This window comes from Maylandia zebra, linkage group LG17 (assembly GCF_041146795.1).
Source record: "Maylandia zebra isolate NMK-2024a linkage group LG17, Mzebra_GT3a, whole genome shotgun sequence".
Lineage (NCBI taxonomy): Eukaryota > Metazoa > Chordata > Actinopteri > Cichliformes > Cichlidae > Maylandia > Maylandia zebra.
The window spans coordinates 39,393,485-39,413,339 of NC_135183.1; the positions used below are offsets into that span (position 1 = coordinate 39,393,485).

The window sequence follows — 19,855 nt, forward strand, 5'->3', positions numbered from 1 at the left end:
ACGTGACCTGAAAACCTTCCTTTTTAAAAAAATACTTTCTCTTTATTGATTTTCATCTTAATTTACTTACAGAACTAAAGAGGGCAAGGGAAACCAACACATTCACATATGTTCACATATTCCAGAATACACAACGCCTTGTTTTACTTACACATATTACATATTACACAGGTGCATGTTCCATTCAAACAGATTCGCAGCTGTCCCTCTGCATCACAGAGGTATCCGTTTCTAGTCTCTTGACGTATAACGATCCCATCGTTCCCAAAGTCTCTCTCCTTTCTCCTTCTGTAGCCGCAGTGAGAGGGTAATCAGTTCCATATGATGAATTGTGTTAATAATGTCTATGACCAGCTTCTGTGTGGGGGGGCTCCTGAAAACCTTCCTAATGCTAGTCACAGCTTTTCTCAGCTTCTCACGGGGAAATTGTGAACTCTGGATTAAATATCGTTTCATTTAAAAGTCTCTTTACCCTCAGAAAAACACAGCAGCCCAGCGGGGTGTCGTGTTTTCTCTATTAAACCCAACTTGATCAAAACAGTAACGCAGCCTTTAACAACGTGCGTGTGCCCATCATCGGCGAGCGGAGGCTGAGAGAGAGAAGACAGGACGGGCTGTACATTGTGTTCGGTGCTAAAAGCAACCACAGAGCAGATCCTGGAGCCGGATGGCTGGACGGATGACTTTGGGCAGCCTGTCAGCTGAGAGGAGGGAATAAACAGACGTGTAGCTGATAGACTCCAATATGTGGCGAAGGTTACGATAGACTTCAACACAGCAGCATAGCTAGTGAGTTTAAACAGCTCTCCTGCCTCTCTGATCCACTTTGAGAAATAAACTGAGTTGTAGAAAGATGCTTCAGGCGATGTCTGCCTGCCCCACAAGAACCAGAGCGTGCTATCAGAGTACGAGGTAAAGGCAGTGAGGGAATGGGAGAGCGAGCAAGAAATTACACACTTGCAGAGGGAAGAACAGGAAATGGAAGCGAAGGGGGGGAACTGAAATGAAGACGTAAACATAGGGCCAACACGGTTTTTGTGTTGACGCGGGCCTCGTGCATCCTCTCCAGCGTGGCTGTCCTTTTTAGCCCCCCGCAACCTCGCTTTTCTTTCATTCTGTTGTCGACCAGATCGTTTGTGTGGATAAGATGGCCCTTAAGATGGCCAGTTAGCCTGCTGTGTACAGAGGGATTGGCCCTTTCCCCCGTATACATAAAGGCTGTATTCACGGGCCTCATTACCAGGATTAAGGCTCCTTTCCTCCTTTGTGGCTCTGAGGGCTGGAGTCCTCTGTAGCCACAGTCTCGCTCTCTTTCTGTGGCCCGAGCTGGCCGGCATATGGCGGCAGCAGCCAGCGATCTCTGCAGAGGGGCTCGCAGCTCAGAGCGAGGCCTCCTTTTGTTTAGGCCGTTATTGTTGCTCAGCGTAATGACATTTGTAGGCCGTAGGATCAGGGTGGAGGGGTTAGTCTACCCCAGGGGAGAAGGGGTAGAGAGAGGAAGAGGGAGAGAGGGAGAGAGAGTGGGATGGAAGGAGGGGGAGAGGCAAAGACATGCAGACAGACAGGAGTGTGGATTATGGAAATATGAATTGATTTTTTTCTCCTGTTCAGTGGTAGAATAGAAAGCTCAAAGGAGAACAGACTGCAGGCTGGCATGCCGGGGTGGTGCTAGGGAAATGTGAAGCGAGAGGTGCTCGCTCCTTCTCTCCCCCCAACACGATTTCTCTATCAACCCCTGAGACTTGTGCCCTGGTCATCCACAGATGCCATTTGGACAGAGAGAAGCAGAGATGGAAGAGAGAGAGGGAGGGGAGAGAGAGGAAGGGAGGGAGGGGAGAGAGAGGAAGGGAGGGAGGGGAGAGAGAGGAAGGGAGGGAGGGGAGAGAGAGGTGGCTAAAGCATATATTTGAATCATAAGAAGGACTTTTTTTTTTCTTCTTTTTTGCAAATGAAGCAGACAGATGGAAATCTGTCCGTTTCCTCTCAGATCTCATCCCAAAGTAGTGGAAAACACACACACACACACACACACACACACACACACACACACACACACACACACACACACACACACCACAGTGTGGTATAGAAGGCCCACTTCTGTGTAAAGAACAGAGGATAATATGATAAACACTCAGCAAGTTCCACCAACAGAGGACCAACTTGCAGAAACTGTCTGCAGCTCCACCATATTTCAAAATGTGAAGTTAGTCACTCGGACACTCCCTTCTGCAAATTGCTCTGCTTTCGAGTGTAAAACTCAGTTTTCCATCTCAAACGCTGCAGTTTTATTTCCTTGTTTTTACTTTCACTCTGTTTAATCAGTTAACCAGTTTAACAAATAGTCACGTAGTCGAGCCCTTTAAGCTTTGCATAAAATGAAACGCATGAATCATCTCGGGGAACGAGAAGTTTAAGACTTAAATTTATGTAAGTCTGGAAAAACGATGAGACAAGGATCCCAGAGCAGAGCAGAGTCGATGCATCTCCACCAGTCCACTTACCTGGACAGCGATTGGTTGGAAAAATCAGATTTATTTTTAGTAACTTCGAAACAAATCCAAATTGACCCAGCATCCCCCCAGTGGGAGTGTTTCTGTTATCCATACCATTTGATATCAAGAGAATTGTTTTCCTTTTTCACTAATAATAGATATTTGCACGTATGCTTAAAGGTTTGTGTCGGGCTGTTTCATACCTGCTGAAGATGATTGTGGCAACTGAAACTAGTTGTTGTTACTCTCAGGAAATCCACGGCTGAGTCGATTTCCTGAGTGGTCTTATCTTGTGTTTGTAATGATGTTCTTTTCTGTCTTGTTGCGACTGTCACATCATCTCCATCTCTGCACACAGATCTGTCCGTCCTCTCCTTACGCTCCCCTCTGGTTCATCAGCCTTCATGTTTCCACAATCCTTCTCTCATATTTCCCCTCATGAGCCACTGTTGCATGAAATTGCAAATTATACACACGCAGTATCTTTTTTTTTCATCCACTCTGGGTTCAGCATAATATCAAGAGAGAAATAAAGGAAATATTGAATTATGAATAGTTTTTACTGCAAGGCCTTCTTTTAACTATTAAGGTTGATGTTAACTCTCCGTGGCTATTCCACACATTTTACTGTAATAAGGAAGCTTTGATCTTCCTGCTACAAACTGCATCGAGTTGACTGTAAAACATGCTGTTTTTCATTTATGCCAAGGCTGCGGTTCAAATTCGATTTTAAGGAAATATCTGTGCTTTGATACATCGCTATGTAGAAATCACGTTTTTATTAAATGCATTCTGGGACTTATTCTGTGGAGAAATTATAGTAATGCACTTTTCCTCTTCACTGTGTGCGTTTCTTTTGCTGCCATGCAGTTTTAAGTTAAAATGCGCTTTGTTTCCTCGGTACAGACCTGCTGTGTCTTTGTGTGGATTCACAGCTCAGGTTTGCAAAATTTCATCCGATCGAAGGATGGATGTCCAAGGTTGACGTTTGGTTATGATACGCCTCTACGTTTGGCATGAACCAAACACGGCATATTACGGTTTGGCGATATATAAAAATTTTCCAACCAACAATCGTCAGTCCGATAACCTATGGAAGCCCGTTTCTGCCCAAAAAAAAGTATCTATAACTCGAAATTTCGAGAAAATAACTCAGAATTTTGAGTTATGGATTTGTTTTTTACTTTTTAGTGGCGGAAGCAGGCTTCCATAAATAACCGATGATAGGCGACTTTTTAATGGGCGGAGCAACGTAACCTGATGGGCTGATTTGCGCATTTAGAATTTCTAAGCTTTGTTTGGAGGGAATATTTTACCTTCTCTTCTTCTTTGTTTCAGGATTAATGTCGACGAGAGAGATGAGATTTATAATGCAGCTACTTTTTGGATTTTTTTTCTTTTTTTTAAATGTGCCAAATCACACAAAAGGCTGAACTTTACATCAGAGATTTTTTTTAACGTGTGCTGGAAGAGACCACTTTTTTGTTTAATCGTGTATTTCTTGTTTCCCTCCTCTCCATTCTGTTTTTTTAATTTAAATAAAATGTTTTGGGGGTTTTCTGAACACCGGCTGCTGCCGTTCTTTCTTTCTGTTATGAGTTTCAGTAAATGAATCGCTGCTTTTGCTTGTAGCTGGAGATGTTAAAACAGCGCTGTTATTTTTTCCGTTGACTGCTTCTCTTAGCTTCAACCAACCTTAATAGCAAACTTACTTACAAACGATGGGCGAAGGGCTCGGCCTATCGCCGATTGTCGATATATTCGTCCAATCTCCCAACCTTACGGCAGACCAGCACCTCGCACCAATCGTCGAGCACGGTGGTGTGAGGAGAGGAGGTGATCTGGGCATGTTGGAGTCGTTGAGTTGACCATGAACCTCTTTGTATTAAAGACAGTTAAAGTATGGCCTAAAATTGGGTCATAAAACAGGAAATAACGGCGAGCACAGCAGCAGATCTACGACCGAACGGCTGAGACGGGGAAGAAAGATGAAAGTGCTGCGAGGACACTCAAACTGAAATGAGGGCAAATGCCCACAAACCTCAGTCAGCTAAAGATTATTCACAAACATGTCTGCCTGATACAGTCGATACAGAAAGTGTACAGTACTACACACTGCTTCTGCATTTGCAATGATTTAATTTAATATTAATGAGAGTGTAAACTGTAATGTTGTTGTTCATCCCAGTGTAAAGATGACTGGGTTATTTTCACCCTGACATGGAAAGCCTTATAGAGCTATTGTCTTTGTGGTTCTTTAATTGTGACCACCGTTGTCACTGAGATGTCATGACTTCAGGCTAAACTTGACGTGTTTCCCCGTCACACAGTCCTGTATATCTGTCTCTGCTGGAAAGCTCGCCGAGTCATCAGCCAGACAGGAAGAAGGGGAGGGACAGACAGAGGAAGAAAAAGAGCGAAGAGAGGCAGCGGTCTCTCGAGGCTTCATCCTCGGCAGCTTTCAGCGTTGCTCTGACACCGTGCTCCATCAGGACCGGCTGCCTGACACGCCGTGATTGGTGGCCACAGTTCTGTGGACTTGGCCCTGGGTGGGGGAGGCAGGGAAAGGGAGGTCGATTGGATTGGTGAGACAGCAGCGGTCTGAGGGATGGAGGTAAAGCGTAGGAACCGGTGGACATGATTGGTGACTTCAGCCCTGAGGGAACTGAGGGTTGACCCCAAGGAGAAGAGGATAAAGTGGGCGAGAGCGGTGGTGAAGGAGTCCTTGTGGGTGTGCGAAGGCAGGGCCCAGACATGCTTCAAGACGATGATGCGTTGCTGTCGGTTGATGCCCAGTGGAGCAAAATAGAAAAGCAGTAGGAGAACAGATGGATATAATAACAGGAAAGTTTGAATTAGATCAGTGTAAAAGGAGAAGACGGCGACGGAGGTTGGAGGCACTGTTGTAGATCACATGGTCAGCTCGCAAACCTGTGAGACACTGTTGTGAAAGTCTGTAAAAACATGGGAATTATTACCTTCTTTGGGTTTACACGTATGGAGAGGTGTGTGTGTGTGTGTGTGTGTGTGTGTGTGTGTGTGTGTGTGTGTGTGTGTGTGTGTGTGTGTGTGTGTGTGTGTGTGTGTGTGTGTGTGTGTGTGTGTGTGTGTGTGTGTGTGTGTGTGTGTGTGTGTGTGTGTTGCTCAGCGTGTCACAGGGCCTTGTCTTTCCCCTTCACTGCACCCTGACAGCAGTGTCAAACAAGGCCTCATATGATCTGTGTATGTCTTTGAGAATATGTGTGTGTGTGCGACTGGGTTCATACTGTTTTTATTCTTCCTTCTAACCCTTTTCACCTCACATCCCTCGGGTGTTCCAGGGTCTTGCCTAATGGACAGTCTCGCCCCACTAAGCTGGCCTTTGGCTCAGGCACTGAGCTGGACGCCTAACTAGGGGCCCTTTGTTGCTCATGGGTCTTGATTGCACTGACCTCTGGGCTGCCTTCCTGGGAGAAGAAGAGTAGTAGAGAGGGAAAAGGAGAGCAGGGGAAGTGTTTTCACGCCCTGTTGCTCACATCTCTCCTATATCGGCGAATGACTGGCGAAGAGAAATCGGTAGGAAAGAACTGTTGGCTGTTTCCCAACCTGCAAGTGAAGAGTAGTGGATTCAGCTACATACACAGATGTATGCAGTTAATCTGTACATTATCTGAATTCACTTTAGGAAGAACAAACTAGTAGGTTTATTATATTCCTCCATTTTATACGTGCAAGCCGGGAAGCTGTGCTGGAGGCAGCTGTTGCACACGTGGCCACGGCGAGGGAACAGAAATTTAGAAACGGGGAACTGGGAGAGTTTTAGCAAAAACATCCTTCCACCTCCTGCTGCACGGGTCATCGGAGGTCTTTGTTCAGGGTAACGTGCTGCTATCTCCAAACAGGTTCTGCACATGAATCTCCGTCGTCGCATTTTGTGTTGAGCTGCCGTGTCTGGACGAGCTTTGGTTGTTTTTGAAGAGACGCCAAAAAGCCGATTTTTGCCTGCTGTCAACACAACGTTGGATAAAAAGTTTACGGCTTTTCTTTTAGGACTTCTAGAAAAAGATGCCATTAAATGTGTTTGAACACTGAAAGGATGCTCCTCAGAGTCCCAGCAGAGTCGCAGCCAGACAGACTCTGGACAGTCAAAAGAACGAGACCCATGCGAACCAGCTCATGTACATATACTCAGCTATAATAATCACAGTGATAATTTTCAGACAGTAATTGGTTGTGCTGCCATTAAACTTGAAGCCCTCCACTTTTCAACAGCATCCTTTCACCTCCCGACTAAATTTAGGCAGAAACAAGTCATTTTTTTCTCTTTTAGCTCAGAAATGAACATCCATGGATGTCTGGTGCTTGCTATCGTCTGATGATAAATTTATCTGCGGTCGTAAACCTGTGACCTCCTCTTGAAACAGGAAGTCTTGGCCTGGCTACCCAGAAGTCCCCAAATACCGGCCGTAATCTCCAGAGTCTGCCGACTGCAGCCGATGAGTTCCCAGCTTGAACGTATGCAAACTGGCTTTAAAGAGACCCTCAGATTCTCATCTGCTCATCTGCTAACTCTTTGTGTGTTATGGCCGAACTCACAGATGAGGAAACGAATGCTTTACACTTGCAAACAGGTTGCTCCTGTCAACCAGGAAAGCCTCTTTTTAATGGTTGTAGACGACGGGCTCACCCGAACTGCATACCGCTGTTGCCAGGAGAGCTATCACACGCACAGCAATGTGGCTTAATTGGGCATGCTTTTTTTTTTCTTCCCTTAACTACCCCATACAAGGCACAACCAGCAGCCACCAGTCAGAGACAGAAATGGCAAAAATGACAAATGAATAGGGTGTAAAGGGAGAGAAGGATGGAGAGGAGAAGGAGGAAGAGGAGGACGCAGCGATGCCCCGACCCTCTCTGCTAGATTCCTTGTACATCTGTCAATGAGACGTCCACCGCCAAATGTTTAGGAGCCGGTGTTGCACTACTGCTCCCCTGCTGAGCTTCAGTGTATACATTCTGTTTGTGTGTTAGTCCGTGCGTGTGTGTGTGTGCGCGTGTGTGTCGAGAGTGTGTGACGCCATGTGTTAGAGGCAGGCCCACATCAGGGTTCATACAGTCGAGCTAAGCCCGGTGGGAGTTGAAAGCTTAAAGAAGGAAATCCCCCCCCGGCTGCTCAGTGCACGCACACACACACATGTGCTGTCTCTCTATATCCCTCTCCCTCTCCTCCTGGCACTTCATTAATGAAACCCATGCTTGTATGTTTGGGGCATATGCAGCTCTCTTGGCCCAAAACTCTGTGTGTGTGTGTGTGTGTGTGTGTGTGTGTGTGTGTGTGTGTGTGTGTGTGTGTGTGTGTGTGTGTGTGTGTGTGTGTGTGTGTGTGTGTGTGTGTGTGTGTGTGTGTGTGTTAGGGGGAGATGTCTCACTCCCCATCACGTGGTTATATATTCAGTGGAAGATCTCAGCAGAGGCATAATACTGCTGCTCTCCCCTGTCTGAGCCCATCTGTGATATGTAGACAGGACATCAGCAGGACAGGGTATTAGCACTGGAATAATGTGCAGTGTTATTGTTGACGCCGCTCTCCGAGCAATAGCCCCCCCCCCCCCTCGTAACATAAATGCACCCATTGAGGAATAAACTGAAAATAAATTGGTGTAATACAGTAGGTGCCATGTACTGACCCCAGTAGAGTGCTTTAAAATTGGAGGTGACTCATTTACAGCTGTTGGCCATGGAGCGAGTTTGGGGGTTGGACAGACGGCGGTTAAGGGGGTGTCATGTGTTTTATTATTACTGACTTATAACTGAATTCATCCTGCGTGTGTGTTGTGTCCTAAAAGTGTAGAAAAGCAATCAGAGAAACGGTTTCCTCCCCTTGTTGGATCTTACCGAGGACATTCTGCTCGTGGATGCAAAGTGACGTCACGTTTGTAGTCGAGGGGTGCTCGGCCTTTTTTTAATTCTTGCTATGGTACTTTGGGCTGCTCGTTTACTGCAGAGGGTCTCCACAGCAGGTAGCTTCACTGTTTGATTTGGACGAGTTTTGTGCCGGACGCCCTTCCTGACACAACCCCAAAGCGTGTCTCCGGCTGTAGAGGTGGCAAATTCACATATAGTAGGAATAGGCAAATGCGACTGTCAGGTGTTGGTAGGTGCTTTAAAAGGCCGCAGGATCAGTCTGCCAGCTTTAGCACCATCTGAGCTGTGGCTCTGACAACATGGGGATGTTGTTAATCAAAAATAACCTCCTTCAGTCGAGACGCGCCGCACCAGAGGGGGTCACTGGGAACAGGAACTCGTAGAGGGAATTAGAAAAAAAATCCAGAAGGGCAAAACTCCTTCTTCCCTCCATCTCCCTCTCCAATCAGCCGGGGCAGAGCGAGCAAGAATGTGAAAATGTAACGCCCCCGTGTCAATTTGAAAGTGCACTTTATAGGCTCATGTGCCCCTCCACCTCTCTCCCCACCGCCTCCCCATCCCACTTCCCCCACTATTCTCAAGCAGCTCTGTTGCTTTGGTCCGGCTCTGAAGGCCGTTCTTATTACCGGCACAGAGTGCAGGTCAGAATGGCAAGCCGGCAGCATACTATTAAAGCCTAATGAAAGGAATCTCTGCAGGGTCTGAGGTCTGCAGCGGCCAGAGGAAGCTCTGCCTCTGCCCATTGTTCTTCTGCTCGTCTCTTCTCTCTCATTTTTTAGTTTTTTTATTCCATCGCTAAATCTGGCATCTCCCCCGTCTCCCTGTCATTTCAGTCCTCTTCTTTGTCTTGTCCGTGCTCTACATCTGCTGAAAAATTCCCCTCTACATGTGTTTGCATCGGGCATCTCCAATCTGATGAGCTGCCTGGAAAATGTAAGCGGAGACATCTTGGAATCGTGACATGAAACTCCCTCAGATAAGGAAATGCATTTGTGACATTGAGCCCCAGCATAGACTCGTTCATGGACGCCGAACTTAAAGGTCAAAGGGCGTCCTCTTTCTGTAACTTGATTAACACTTTTCCATTTTTCCTTTCGGCGCTGAGTTCTTGGACACGAGCTGCCTGAGACGACACTTTACAGCGACCACCACAGTTTTTATCTTCTGCCTAGAAAACAATTGAATCATTCAGGAAGATGGAGTGGCTCGGTAGCCATTATTGGAAAAAGTTACTTGTATTGATTGCTTGATACTTGTAAAGGACTGCATTAATATGATGTAGTCTATAATTTGACAGTAGATTAATCTTTCGTTCCTTTTCTCAATCTATTGGTTTAGAAAATTGATTGAACAGTGCATACAAGGTGTTTGTGCGGGAGGCCACAAAAATCAAGAATTTTGATTGGGTCTAGTTTGGTTTGGACAAACGAAGGCTGGGTTTACGTGTCTCCTCCTCTCTGTGCTTCTGTCTCAGTAAAGTCTCCTGTAAGCTTCAGTATCTGGTGCAGTTTGGAGTTCATTGAACAAACAGGAAATTGTTCAGGAAGTTTGCTGTTTACAGTTAGATCACAGACCTGCTCTCTGACGGCAGTCGTCGGGTCGCCAGTCGCTTGGCGGCTGCAACAGTTTCAAATCCACTGCTGTCCCCTATCAAGGCTTCATACAATCACACATTTTTATTCTGCATTATTTATTTTTTCCTCTCTCTCTCAAACCAAGGCTCAGCTGTCCTTGTGCCTTTACACGTTGCAAATGAATGCATATCCATGCAAATTCTTAAAAAAGAAAGGCTGAGAATTTGAATATTTTGCTTAAAGCTGCACCCAGGTCGACCCTGCCATTCGGCATTTGAAAGCAGCGTGTCTGTTTGAATACTGAGGATCTCTCTTTGTCATGTTCGCCAGAGGGGCCGGGTGAGCGAACCAGCACCGGCAGGATGGGCAGAGATCGGCTGGGTAGCTGCACACAGACAGACTAATTGGGAAAAGGGGGGCGAAAGAGGGGACGAGGGGTTTCGGTGAGGGCGAGGAAGAGGTGGGGTATGCAGGAAGGGGGCAATCGAAGATGACGACAGGGGGGTTTAGAAGGGAGGTGAAAGAGGACGGAGGCTGGGGGGGATGGAAGGAAAAGAGGAGGTGATGGAGAGGGCGCAAGAGAGTGCGAGAGGAAGAGGTGAAGGAAGGGTGAGTTTAGATACTGTGCTTTCCAGCACTGATGTGTTAGCAGCCCTGCTGACTATTTCATTAGACTGCTGAGGGCCGGCTGGATGACCCGAGTCCCTACCTGCTGCAAAGCGCTGTGGTCTTATAGCGCGTGTTTGACACACGAGATAACCTTGCAAAAAACTGTTTTCTTGCACTTATGAAAGATTCACAGGAAGTGACCTAAAGCAGGCCCGTTCATGCATCTCGTTGAGGAAGACGACCCACTTGGGTCATTTTAAGAATCTATTACAGTTAAGAGATTGTGGATTTTGCTTTTTGAGACGTTGGTGTCACACTGTGTACGAAGGCTCCTAAAGATTCAGATTCTGCCTTTTTTTGCTTTAATTTGCCTAAAATGAGTTTTCCTGACAAATAATTCATTAGCATATTTCCGTTTTACAGGTTTTTAGAAGTAAACATGTAGCTTCATGATAGTAGTTCAGATTTACTTGATTGCAGTTTCAGTATTTTGTGGCTCCGTACCTTTTAGGATGCTAATAGTGTGCGTTTACATACTCAGCGCCGACGTTGTTAGCCTGTTGGAGTAACTCACGACTGGTTTGTTGACTCGTACACATTAGCTGACCGACGCACCGAGCGTGTTTCGCACTTCTGTAGCTGTGTCGTCATAGCGACGCACAGATGTGAAGCGTTTTCGAGCACGTCTTCCCAGCTTTAATCGATGTCCATGTGGTTAAACTCTTACTGTAAAGGCCTGACTCTGGTGAGGTAATCGCTCACAGCGAACATCTTGTCCGCATTATTTTTGAGTTATTTTGTTTTTCTTTAGTAATACAGCGCAGACTTTTCAAATCAGTCTGCACTTCTAATTGCATTACCAGGAAACGATAACTTAACTTTGACCAAGAAAATAAAAAAGTAGAAGCGGACACCGCGTGGTGAATTTATACAGTGAAAGACTAAAACGGTCCAGCATGCTTTGAAAACAGCTGACAGTAATGTAAAGTGTGTCTGAATTGCAGTAATGGGCTAACACGCACACACACAAAGAAAGCCCTGCGATTTAATGCTTTAGGGTCTGATTCTAATATAAGTATATCTGTGTTACATTTACAAATTTGCCTGCCACCAGTCTCCATTCCTCCTAAAGCTGCTCTCTGTCTAGAAGGCTCTAGGGCCTGCTGAGCCAGGCTGACTGAGACGGGTAGCTAGCAGCATTGATCTGGCTGCAGTAGCCAGGGGAATATAAAGCAGGGCAGGGGCTTAAAGTCCTGAGCCCCCCCCATCCTACCCCCAGGGAGGAGTCTTCGCTGCATAGGGAGAGGGCCATGAACTGCAAGCTGCTTCTCATTCCCTCCTTTCTTTCCTCGCCTCCCTGTGCTGTTGCATCCATCCTCCTCCACCTCTTCCTTCCTTCTGACATTCACTTTGTCACTCTCTCCCTCTGACTCCTTCCTTTTCTCCTCCACCCTCATTCCTTCTCTGCCTTCATCCACATTTCTCTACAACACTTGTGCTTGTCTGCCTCCGTCTGTGTGCAAGAATATGGGAAAGTGAATGTTACTCATGAAGTTCACGCTCGAAACGAAACACGTGGCCGACGCTGACTTTAGCATGTAGTCTGCATTTTTCTTTCCTCGCTGTGATCCTGAAAACCCCGCCCCCCTTTTTAGCAACCGCCCAGACGAAGAAGGTGCACAGGTGTGTGTGTGTGTGTGTGTGTGTGTGACAGCCAGGCCCACACATTGTGATCTGTTCCACATCAAACCTCTCAGCCCCCAGTGTTTTGCTCAGCCATATATAGCTACAATTACTTCTAAAGAAATTAGGGTAGAGCTGGAATAAAAGAGAAGTTTAGGTCTGTTTTTTTTTAAAGTAGAAATGTAAGAGTGTCGCCCTGCTCTCAAAGTTTGTTGCTCTTCCCTCCTGTACCGCGCTGTTCTGTGGGGCTGCAGTGCAAAGCTGCACAGTGCTGCTGCGCGCTGTTGTAGTGTTGTGGTGCAGTGATAGCGCGCTCGTCCGCTGGGGGAACCCAGAGCATTCTGTCTCACTGAGTGATACCCCTGTCTCCACTCACGATAAACAGCGCACACAGACACACACACAGACACGCACACAGACACACACAGCAGTGTCTGCCAAGCCCAGCCTAGCAGCAGATTCTTCCCTCACACCCGCCTCCCCCTCTCGCAAAGCTGCAAATATATTAGCTGCCTCTTTTTCTTTTGTCTTGGGAAAATGGCAAGTGGGGGTGTCTACATGTGTGTGTGGTTGCGCACGTGTGTGCTTAGTGTACTAAGAAACTGTGGCAGAACATCCCCTTTGTGCCGTTGGTGTTTAGATATCCCTGTGGTATAGGGCCCAGTCATGGTGAGAGAGCTGCAGATGCCTTAGTTCCCTGTAATGCAGGTATGATGTAGGAAGAAGAAATACAGACTGACAGATGAGGCAAAGGAAGATTGCGAGCTGAAAATCACATACAAGCAGTCGATTTCTTTGGTTAAAACAGAAAGAAATATTGGAACAGCAACACTGTTGGGCTCGGCATAAAGGGTCGATTCAAACACACACACTCGCACGCACACGGTGCATTTTCCTCCTCTTATTTCTTTTGGTTCCCAGCCAGCTAGACTGTCCAAGTGAAGACTTCTGATAGTGAAATCTGCAGAATATCCTCTACAGTGGGGACACCGATTCCTCGTCTGTTTCAAACGATTTCAACAAAACAAACATAAATAAAAAATTTCACACAAAATGAGCCTTAAAAGCAAAAGATGTTCGAAAGTCCCGCCCCTAATATTTAACATGACAGTTTTCATGAAGAAAACATCCATTTACTTTGTTTGCAGATGGAGGCAGAAATCTGTGGCTATGGTTACCACAGTTACCTAAATGACAGTTTAAAGGGACACTTATCAAAAAATGTTTCTATATTTAATACTTTCTGCACGAGGGACGTGATGGTGTCATTGACAGAAGTGACCATCGGTGCTAACGAGTCAGAGTTACACCGGCGTATCGAACTGAAGCCTGAATGGACGTGCACCAATTCACTGACTGTCGGCTAAAGCGAGCAGCTACGCTCTTATTTTAATGAGCACAACAAACATTCCCAAATCTTTTTCTTCTAACCAGAAAATCTTTTGGATTTGGACTGTGTGCAAACTGCTGCCACCTCATGACAAACTGTGGTTGGAATAAAGAGCAAATCAATTATTGGAAAACAACAGATGAATGTTAAAATACATGTATGATTGAAAAAGGAGAGACGACTTCTTCTCTGACATCAGAAACCATATTTCAGGATGTGCCGCACAATCCTCGGCTGTCCACTCGGTGTAAATGCTAAAGACAGCAGCAGTGTCTCCATGCTGTCTGAGACTTAATGAATATATATATGAGAGAGAGATGGATATATATAAAGATAGAGGGAGCGAGAACATGCCTGCTGCTTTTATGTCATATCACACACGCACAGACGCATCACTTCCTCGTGGTCCTGCGTGAGATCAGAGTCGCAGCAACCCCTCAGCTGCCACTCAAACACAGATACCTGGTGTGGGCGGGGCTGCGACGGCTCAGAAATCTGGCAAGTGGAATGTTTTTATTTGCAGGAGAACGTGTGTGTCTTTGCCCGTGTGTGTGTGTCTGTTTGGCTGTGTGTGCCATATGCGGTGCGCCTGGGAGGGCTCTCTGCAACATATTGGTGTGCGTACGTTAGTGGTTAATAATAGCAGCAAGCACATACAGCGATGGCAGCTCTGATGTGTGTGACAGTTTTACAGCCGCGCACACCCAGAGACGGTAACGCACGTGTGCGTACACACGTATGTACACGTGCGCGCGCGCACACACACACACACACACACACACACACACACACACACACACACACACACAGACCTCACTGCCACTGAGCCCTTCGTCTTTGCTGAGTTCTCGATTTTATCACAGATCCTGATGAGTAAAAACAACCACTTCCCACCCACCGTGCCTCGCCCTCAGCCCCTCCCCTCATCCTCCATATGTGGGCAAATACAAACATATAGCACAGTTACACACACACACACACACACACACACACACACACACACACACACACACACACACACACACACACAAATACACAAATGTGGAGTCTTAACCACCCTGGAAGCAGCCGCTCACATACGTCGTCCTCTCAAAACGCACGCCCGTTCAGCTCATTGTAGCTGTGGGAGTGTTTGTGCTGTGCCAGGTGGCAAGTTTAAGTTTTGATGGGGGGGGGGTCAGCGACTGCTCCCTGCAGAAGCACAGATACCCAACCTGTCCTGGCAAGCAAAAGAAAGGGAGCGAGGGGGAGATGGCAAGAGAGGCCAGAGCATAGCAGAGGGCCACCCAGTCCCCGGGATCAGCCTCAGAGCCTGGCAGAATCTGGCCGAAGCCGAGAGAGCGACCTGGCGCCAGGTTAGCAGGCAGAGCGGGGACGCTCGGCGGCTCTGTGGCCGGTCTGGAGTGGCTCACCCATATGGTGCGCCGCTCTGTTCCTGCTCTCTGTCTAAATCCATATGCCGCTGGTGGAAAGGTGCCCCCGCCCCACCCACCCCCTCCACACTCCCCTAAGTCACAAGGGAGGTGTTTGGAGGTAAAGCCCTGAAGGCTTGTAACCCCCTTCCTACTTCTTAACCCCACAGAGCTGCTTAGCCTATTGTCACTACAATCTGCTACCATAGCCTTCGTGTCCCCCCCCCACTCCCCCTCCACCACCACCACCCTCTCTTTCTCCTCTCTTCTTTCTTTCCTTTCTCGTCCTTTTATCTCCCGTTGGCACCTGATAATCGATGAACTTATTAACTGCTAATTATTCAAGCTGTGGATGGAGGATCCCTCGCCGTCCCTCTAAAAGACAGCGAGAGGGAAAAAGGGGGAACTCCTCTCTGTTCTGCCAAATGAAGTGCTTTATATTGCCCATTCGTTTGGATTAAGTGCATTCAGGCTGCAGTGTTTGGGATGTGGAGATTTTGTCAGATTGCTATCAGTAACATTCAACATTAATCCCCATTTTGTTCAGCCAGTTGATAGCACTCGTTTAGCGGAAGCCCCGGAGACTTTCATATGGAAACACGATTTTAATGGGTTTCATCAGTGACGACTGTGTGTGTGCGCGTCTAAAGATGTGCCTTCTACTCTGTTCTGTTTTTGCAGGAGGTCCTTCAGACGATACCAAAGTTCTGCTTTCCCTTTGACGTGGAAAGGTACGATTCCTCGTTTTATTTGAGCAGCGCAGCTCACTTTCACCTGAAGCACACGTCCTCTGCACATACCATGAGGAGCTATAAGCTACTACTTGATGACGTCCACGCCAGCTCACCGGCTTAAAAACTAAAAAGCAAGAAAAACAAACCAAGAAATGAATGCTGCGATCGTCATATTAATGATGAAGCCACAGGTTTTATTAGTGATGCTGCTGATGAGGTCATCAGCGACAGGCCCACACGATGCAGTTGTGGTTAGTGAGATTTCCTGTGAGTGCAAATGTGGCCAAAGTTGAGAATATAAGGGAGCGTGTTTCTGTACGGACTGTAGGTCCAATCAGATCAGCAGCCTGAGAGCAGCACAGCTCTTATTTTTAGTAAGTGACACGGTAAAAACTCCCATTTTTAAAGACAGAAAGGAGAGAGAGGGAGGGAGGGCTCCTTGGTATTTTTACTGAAGCTGAGCTGCTGCCATCTAGTGTTGAAGGCGTGTACTGAGCTTTACTGGAATTTACCTCGGGGTTGGAAAAGCTTTTCACTGTTTTTTTCTTTTGTACCAGTCATACTCGAAATATGTGACATCAGATTTGGAGCTTGACTGGAGATTTAGCTCGTGGGGAGTTTTCCTTTTTGAATGAGGCCTTCTTTCTGGGCCAGTTACATCTAATTGTGTTTTGTTGTGCTGCTTCTTAAATGTGTGTGTTTTCGTTTTAAACACTTGTGAGGTTTTTGTGAGCGTGCACAGCACGTGTCCCTCGTTTTGTCGCCCAGGGTCTCCCAGAGTCAGGTGGGGCAGAATTTCACCTTTGTGCTGACGGACATCGACAGCAAGCAGAGGTTTGGTTTCTGCCGACTCACCCAAGGCTGCCGGGTCTGCATATGTCTGCTCAGGTAACACACGCTCTGTGAAGTGTCTGTAGTCTTATTCCTCCCAAAATGTTTTCTACATTTGTATTTCACTAAGATGAATCCTGAACCTTTAAAGCATCTTTACAGGTTTTTTAATTTTTATTAAAGGAACATCGAACACAATTTCCATAAATAAGCAGCGAGGTTATTAAAAACTGCTCTTCACAAATACATCAAAATAAAGAGAATATGTGTGAGTTGCCGTCTTTATTTACTCGTTCAGATAACCCGGACTTGCTCTGCCCTCTTTAAATAAAAATCATAAATTCTATGGATCGCTGCAGAACTGTTTTTATTTTTTATCTATCAAGTTTGATGGAGAGGAAAAAAAAATTAGCCGATCTTTGAAGTGAACACAGATTTTTTGAGGCAGCATTTTCATTCATTCTCACACTTCACACTGAGCTGCTCTATGCCAGAATAACAAATTTTATAGTCTCATCTGCCCACACAAATATGTTACTGATGTGCCTATAATTATCCAAAAGTTTAGCACTTTTTGATATTTTCATAGGTGGATTTCTCCTATCACAGCGCACATAAATGAGGACAGCAAACCCACGAAAAGAAAAAAAAAAAAGGCATTTTCTTTGCATAATTGCGCTCCGGCAAAGACTATTATCATTTAATTCCCATGTAATTGCATGTTGACACAGTGTTTTTACAGATGTAATTAACTTTGCCATGACGGAGAAGAAGCCACTGCAGTGACGATCTCAGTGGAGTGGACTGAGGATAGAGCTGAGGAGGGAAAAGTACAAGAACGATATTTTTAATGAATTCATGAAGAAGTCGAACAAATAACAAACCGCACGACGAGGACAAAGGCTTTTTCTGTTATTGTAAAGCTGCTCTCGCCTGTGTGTGTGTGTGTGTGTGTGTGTGTGTGTGTGTGTGTGTGTGTGTGTGTGTGTGTGTGGCTGTTGATGGACAGTCGCGGGTTTGTCGCTGCCCTGATGAGCTGCTGTGAAGAACAGTGTCCCTCTTCCCCACACCACCCACCCTTCCTGGCCATCTTCCATGGCCTTTGTTTTTCTTTCTCCCTCCCTCTCTGTCTCTCTTGCTCTCTCTCCCTCTCCCCCTCGCCGTCTCTCCCTCTCTTTTCTCCTCGTTATTCGGCTACTGCCACAGTGCGACAGCAAAGACGCTTGGCCCATAATTATGCATGAAGCTTCGCTGCCAATTAGCAGAGGCTCCCCTGTCCCTCTCGCTGAGTTAGACATGCTAATTCATTTGACATATGATGTATAAAATTCATTATGCATTCTGAGTAGTTTGCATGGCTCGCTTCATTTATAATAATATAATGTATAGGAAGTTGTTGTTTTTTTTTTGTTTTTTTTTTGTTCATTTAAAATTGTTAATGCGCAGCTCGGTTATGTTTTTAGTTTTTTACTTTTATTCCATCTTAAATATCCTCGCTCGTCCAGGACACGACGAGCGAGGATATTTAAAAGGATTAAAGTGTGTGCAAGAAATTTGGAAATAAAGTTCCCGTCTTCAAGGTCCTCGGTCGTGACTTTATCTTTGTTTATGATTCGTAAAGATGTTAGTAATACCAGATGGGATTCAAGAAAAAAATAAAATTAAGATAATAAAAGTAGTTTTTTCTTCAAATGTGAAACAAGTCGACGGCGGCCCGGGCCGACATGTTCATATTTGTTCTTCTAGGTCCCAAATATAAAATAGGACTCATTAAAACAGTTTGTGATTGCGCGAGTGCTGCACAGTAAAATTGTCACCTCTGCTTACGGGAGGAAGTGTCTTAATGAGCAGGACAGTTTTATGTGGACGGCTCTTTGTAGTGTCGTCGCTGAAGTCGTGACCAAAAAGACCAGGCTTCCTCCAGGCAGGGCTCACACACACACACACACACACACACACACACACACACACACACACACACACACACAGTGTACTTTTAATTCTGCCGTTTTCACCCCAGCAGGGTGACCAAAGCCTGCTTTTCGTGTAATTAAAGAGTAAAATAAAGTTTATATCACAGCTGAGGCTCCTGAATCGATTCGACTTGCTTTTGGTTTAGCGTTCGCTCGTCCCCGTACTTAACCCTCGACCCCAGAAAGGAGTCGTGTAAGGCAGTCTTCCAGTGAGCCGTCTACAAAGTGTGAGAGGACTTACGATTACAGGTGCCTGTGCGTTAAATAAGATTTAAGAGCCATCTACAGGAACAGGAATAACTGTCACGCTAAACACCCAACAGGTACTTTATGGGAGGAAAAGAGGCCGCGCGACACCGATGAGCCCCGACATTCAAACCGCCGGGCTAAAACTGCTCTGACCTGTCAGAGGTGCATGGCAGCAGGAGAGGGTCCTTGTGATTGGGTCTTAGGCTTTTTAAGGTAGTTTGTGCTTCGAGGGGACGGCTGCTGCTGCTGGGGAGTTGTGTTGCAACCTGTGGTCTCCTTGGTGGGCAACAAAGTTGCTTTTAACTGTTTAATAAGTACCTCTCTTACAGCAGTAATTTGGCTAATTTGTTTCTTTTTCAGTCTTGGGTTGTATTTTTGCGTCTGCGCGTCCACAACGCTCCGATTACAAAGCTCCAAAGGCGCGTGTTGTCTTCTGTTAGATGGTCCGAGTCTGGGATGAAGAGCGCTGTGAAGGCTGTGAGTGGGTCGCAGATTAACCGGTTCATTCTCTGAGTGCATGGCACTTTGGGAAGACGTGTTTAAAATGGCAGGAGAGATTGCGGGGGCCCCCACGCACCGAGCACTCCAATGATAGATGCCTCTCCGTCTCTATCGGAGGATTTGTGAAGCACAAACAGATCTGAGCAATGAACTGTGACGAGTAGGAGTATCTCTCTGAGCTTTCCAGACTTTCACTTTGCCCATACAGGAAGCAGAGGGGGGGGGGGAGAGCAAAACAGTGTCTCATTGAAGTTTTATTCATTTGATTGCGTTGGAATAAAGGGGGAAAAATCATCCTGTTGCCGGAATATTGATAATTTGCTGTCGTCACGGTGATAATGCACTTTTCTGTAAAACTGAAGATTTACGGCACCAGCAGCATAACGAGTGTGAGTCGTTTACGTCTGTGGTGAAAAATGAAGGATTGATGTCCAGAAGCCTGGTTTTTAAACACGAGGCTCAGATAAGCCCGGCCTTTGTTCTCTCTCGGTCTTTATATC

General features: G+C 46.2%; 1 protein-coding gene across 3 annotated transcripts in view; it reads left to right on the forward strand.

The window, feature by feature from the left end:
* dennd1b (DENN/MADD domain containing 1B) overlaps positions 1 to 19,855 on the forward strand; it is a 93,405-nt gene that overhangs the window by 20,892 nt on the left and 52,658 nt on the right. For all 3 annotated transcript variants that reach the window (XM_004553763.5, XM_012919829.3, XM_004553764.5), the window contains exons 4-5: positions 15,749 to 15,798; positions 16,570 to 16,689. In XM_004553763.5, the coding sequence (XP_004553820.3) occupies positions 15,749 to 15,798; positions 16,570 to 16,689 (170 nt within the window). The remainder of the gene's footprint in view (positions 1 to 15,748; positions 15,799 to 16,569; positions 16,690 to 19,855) is intronic.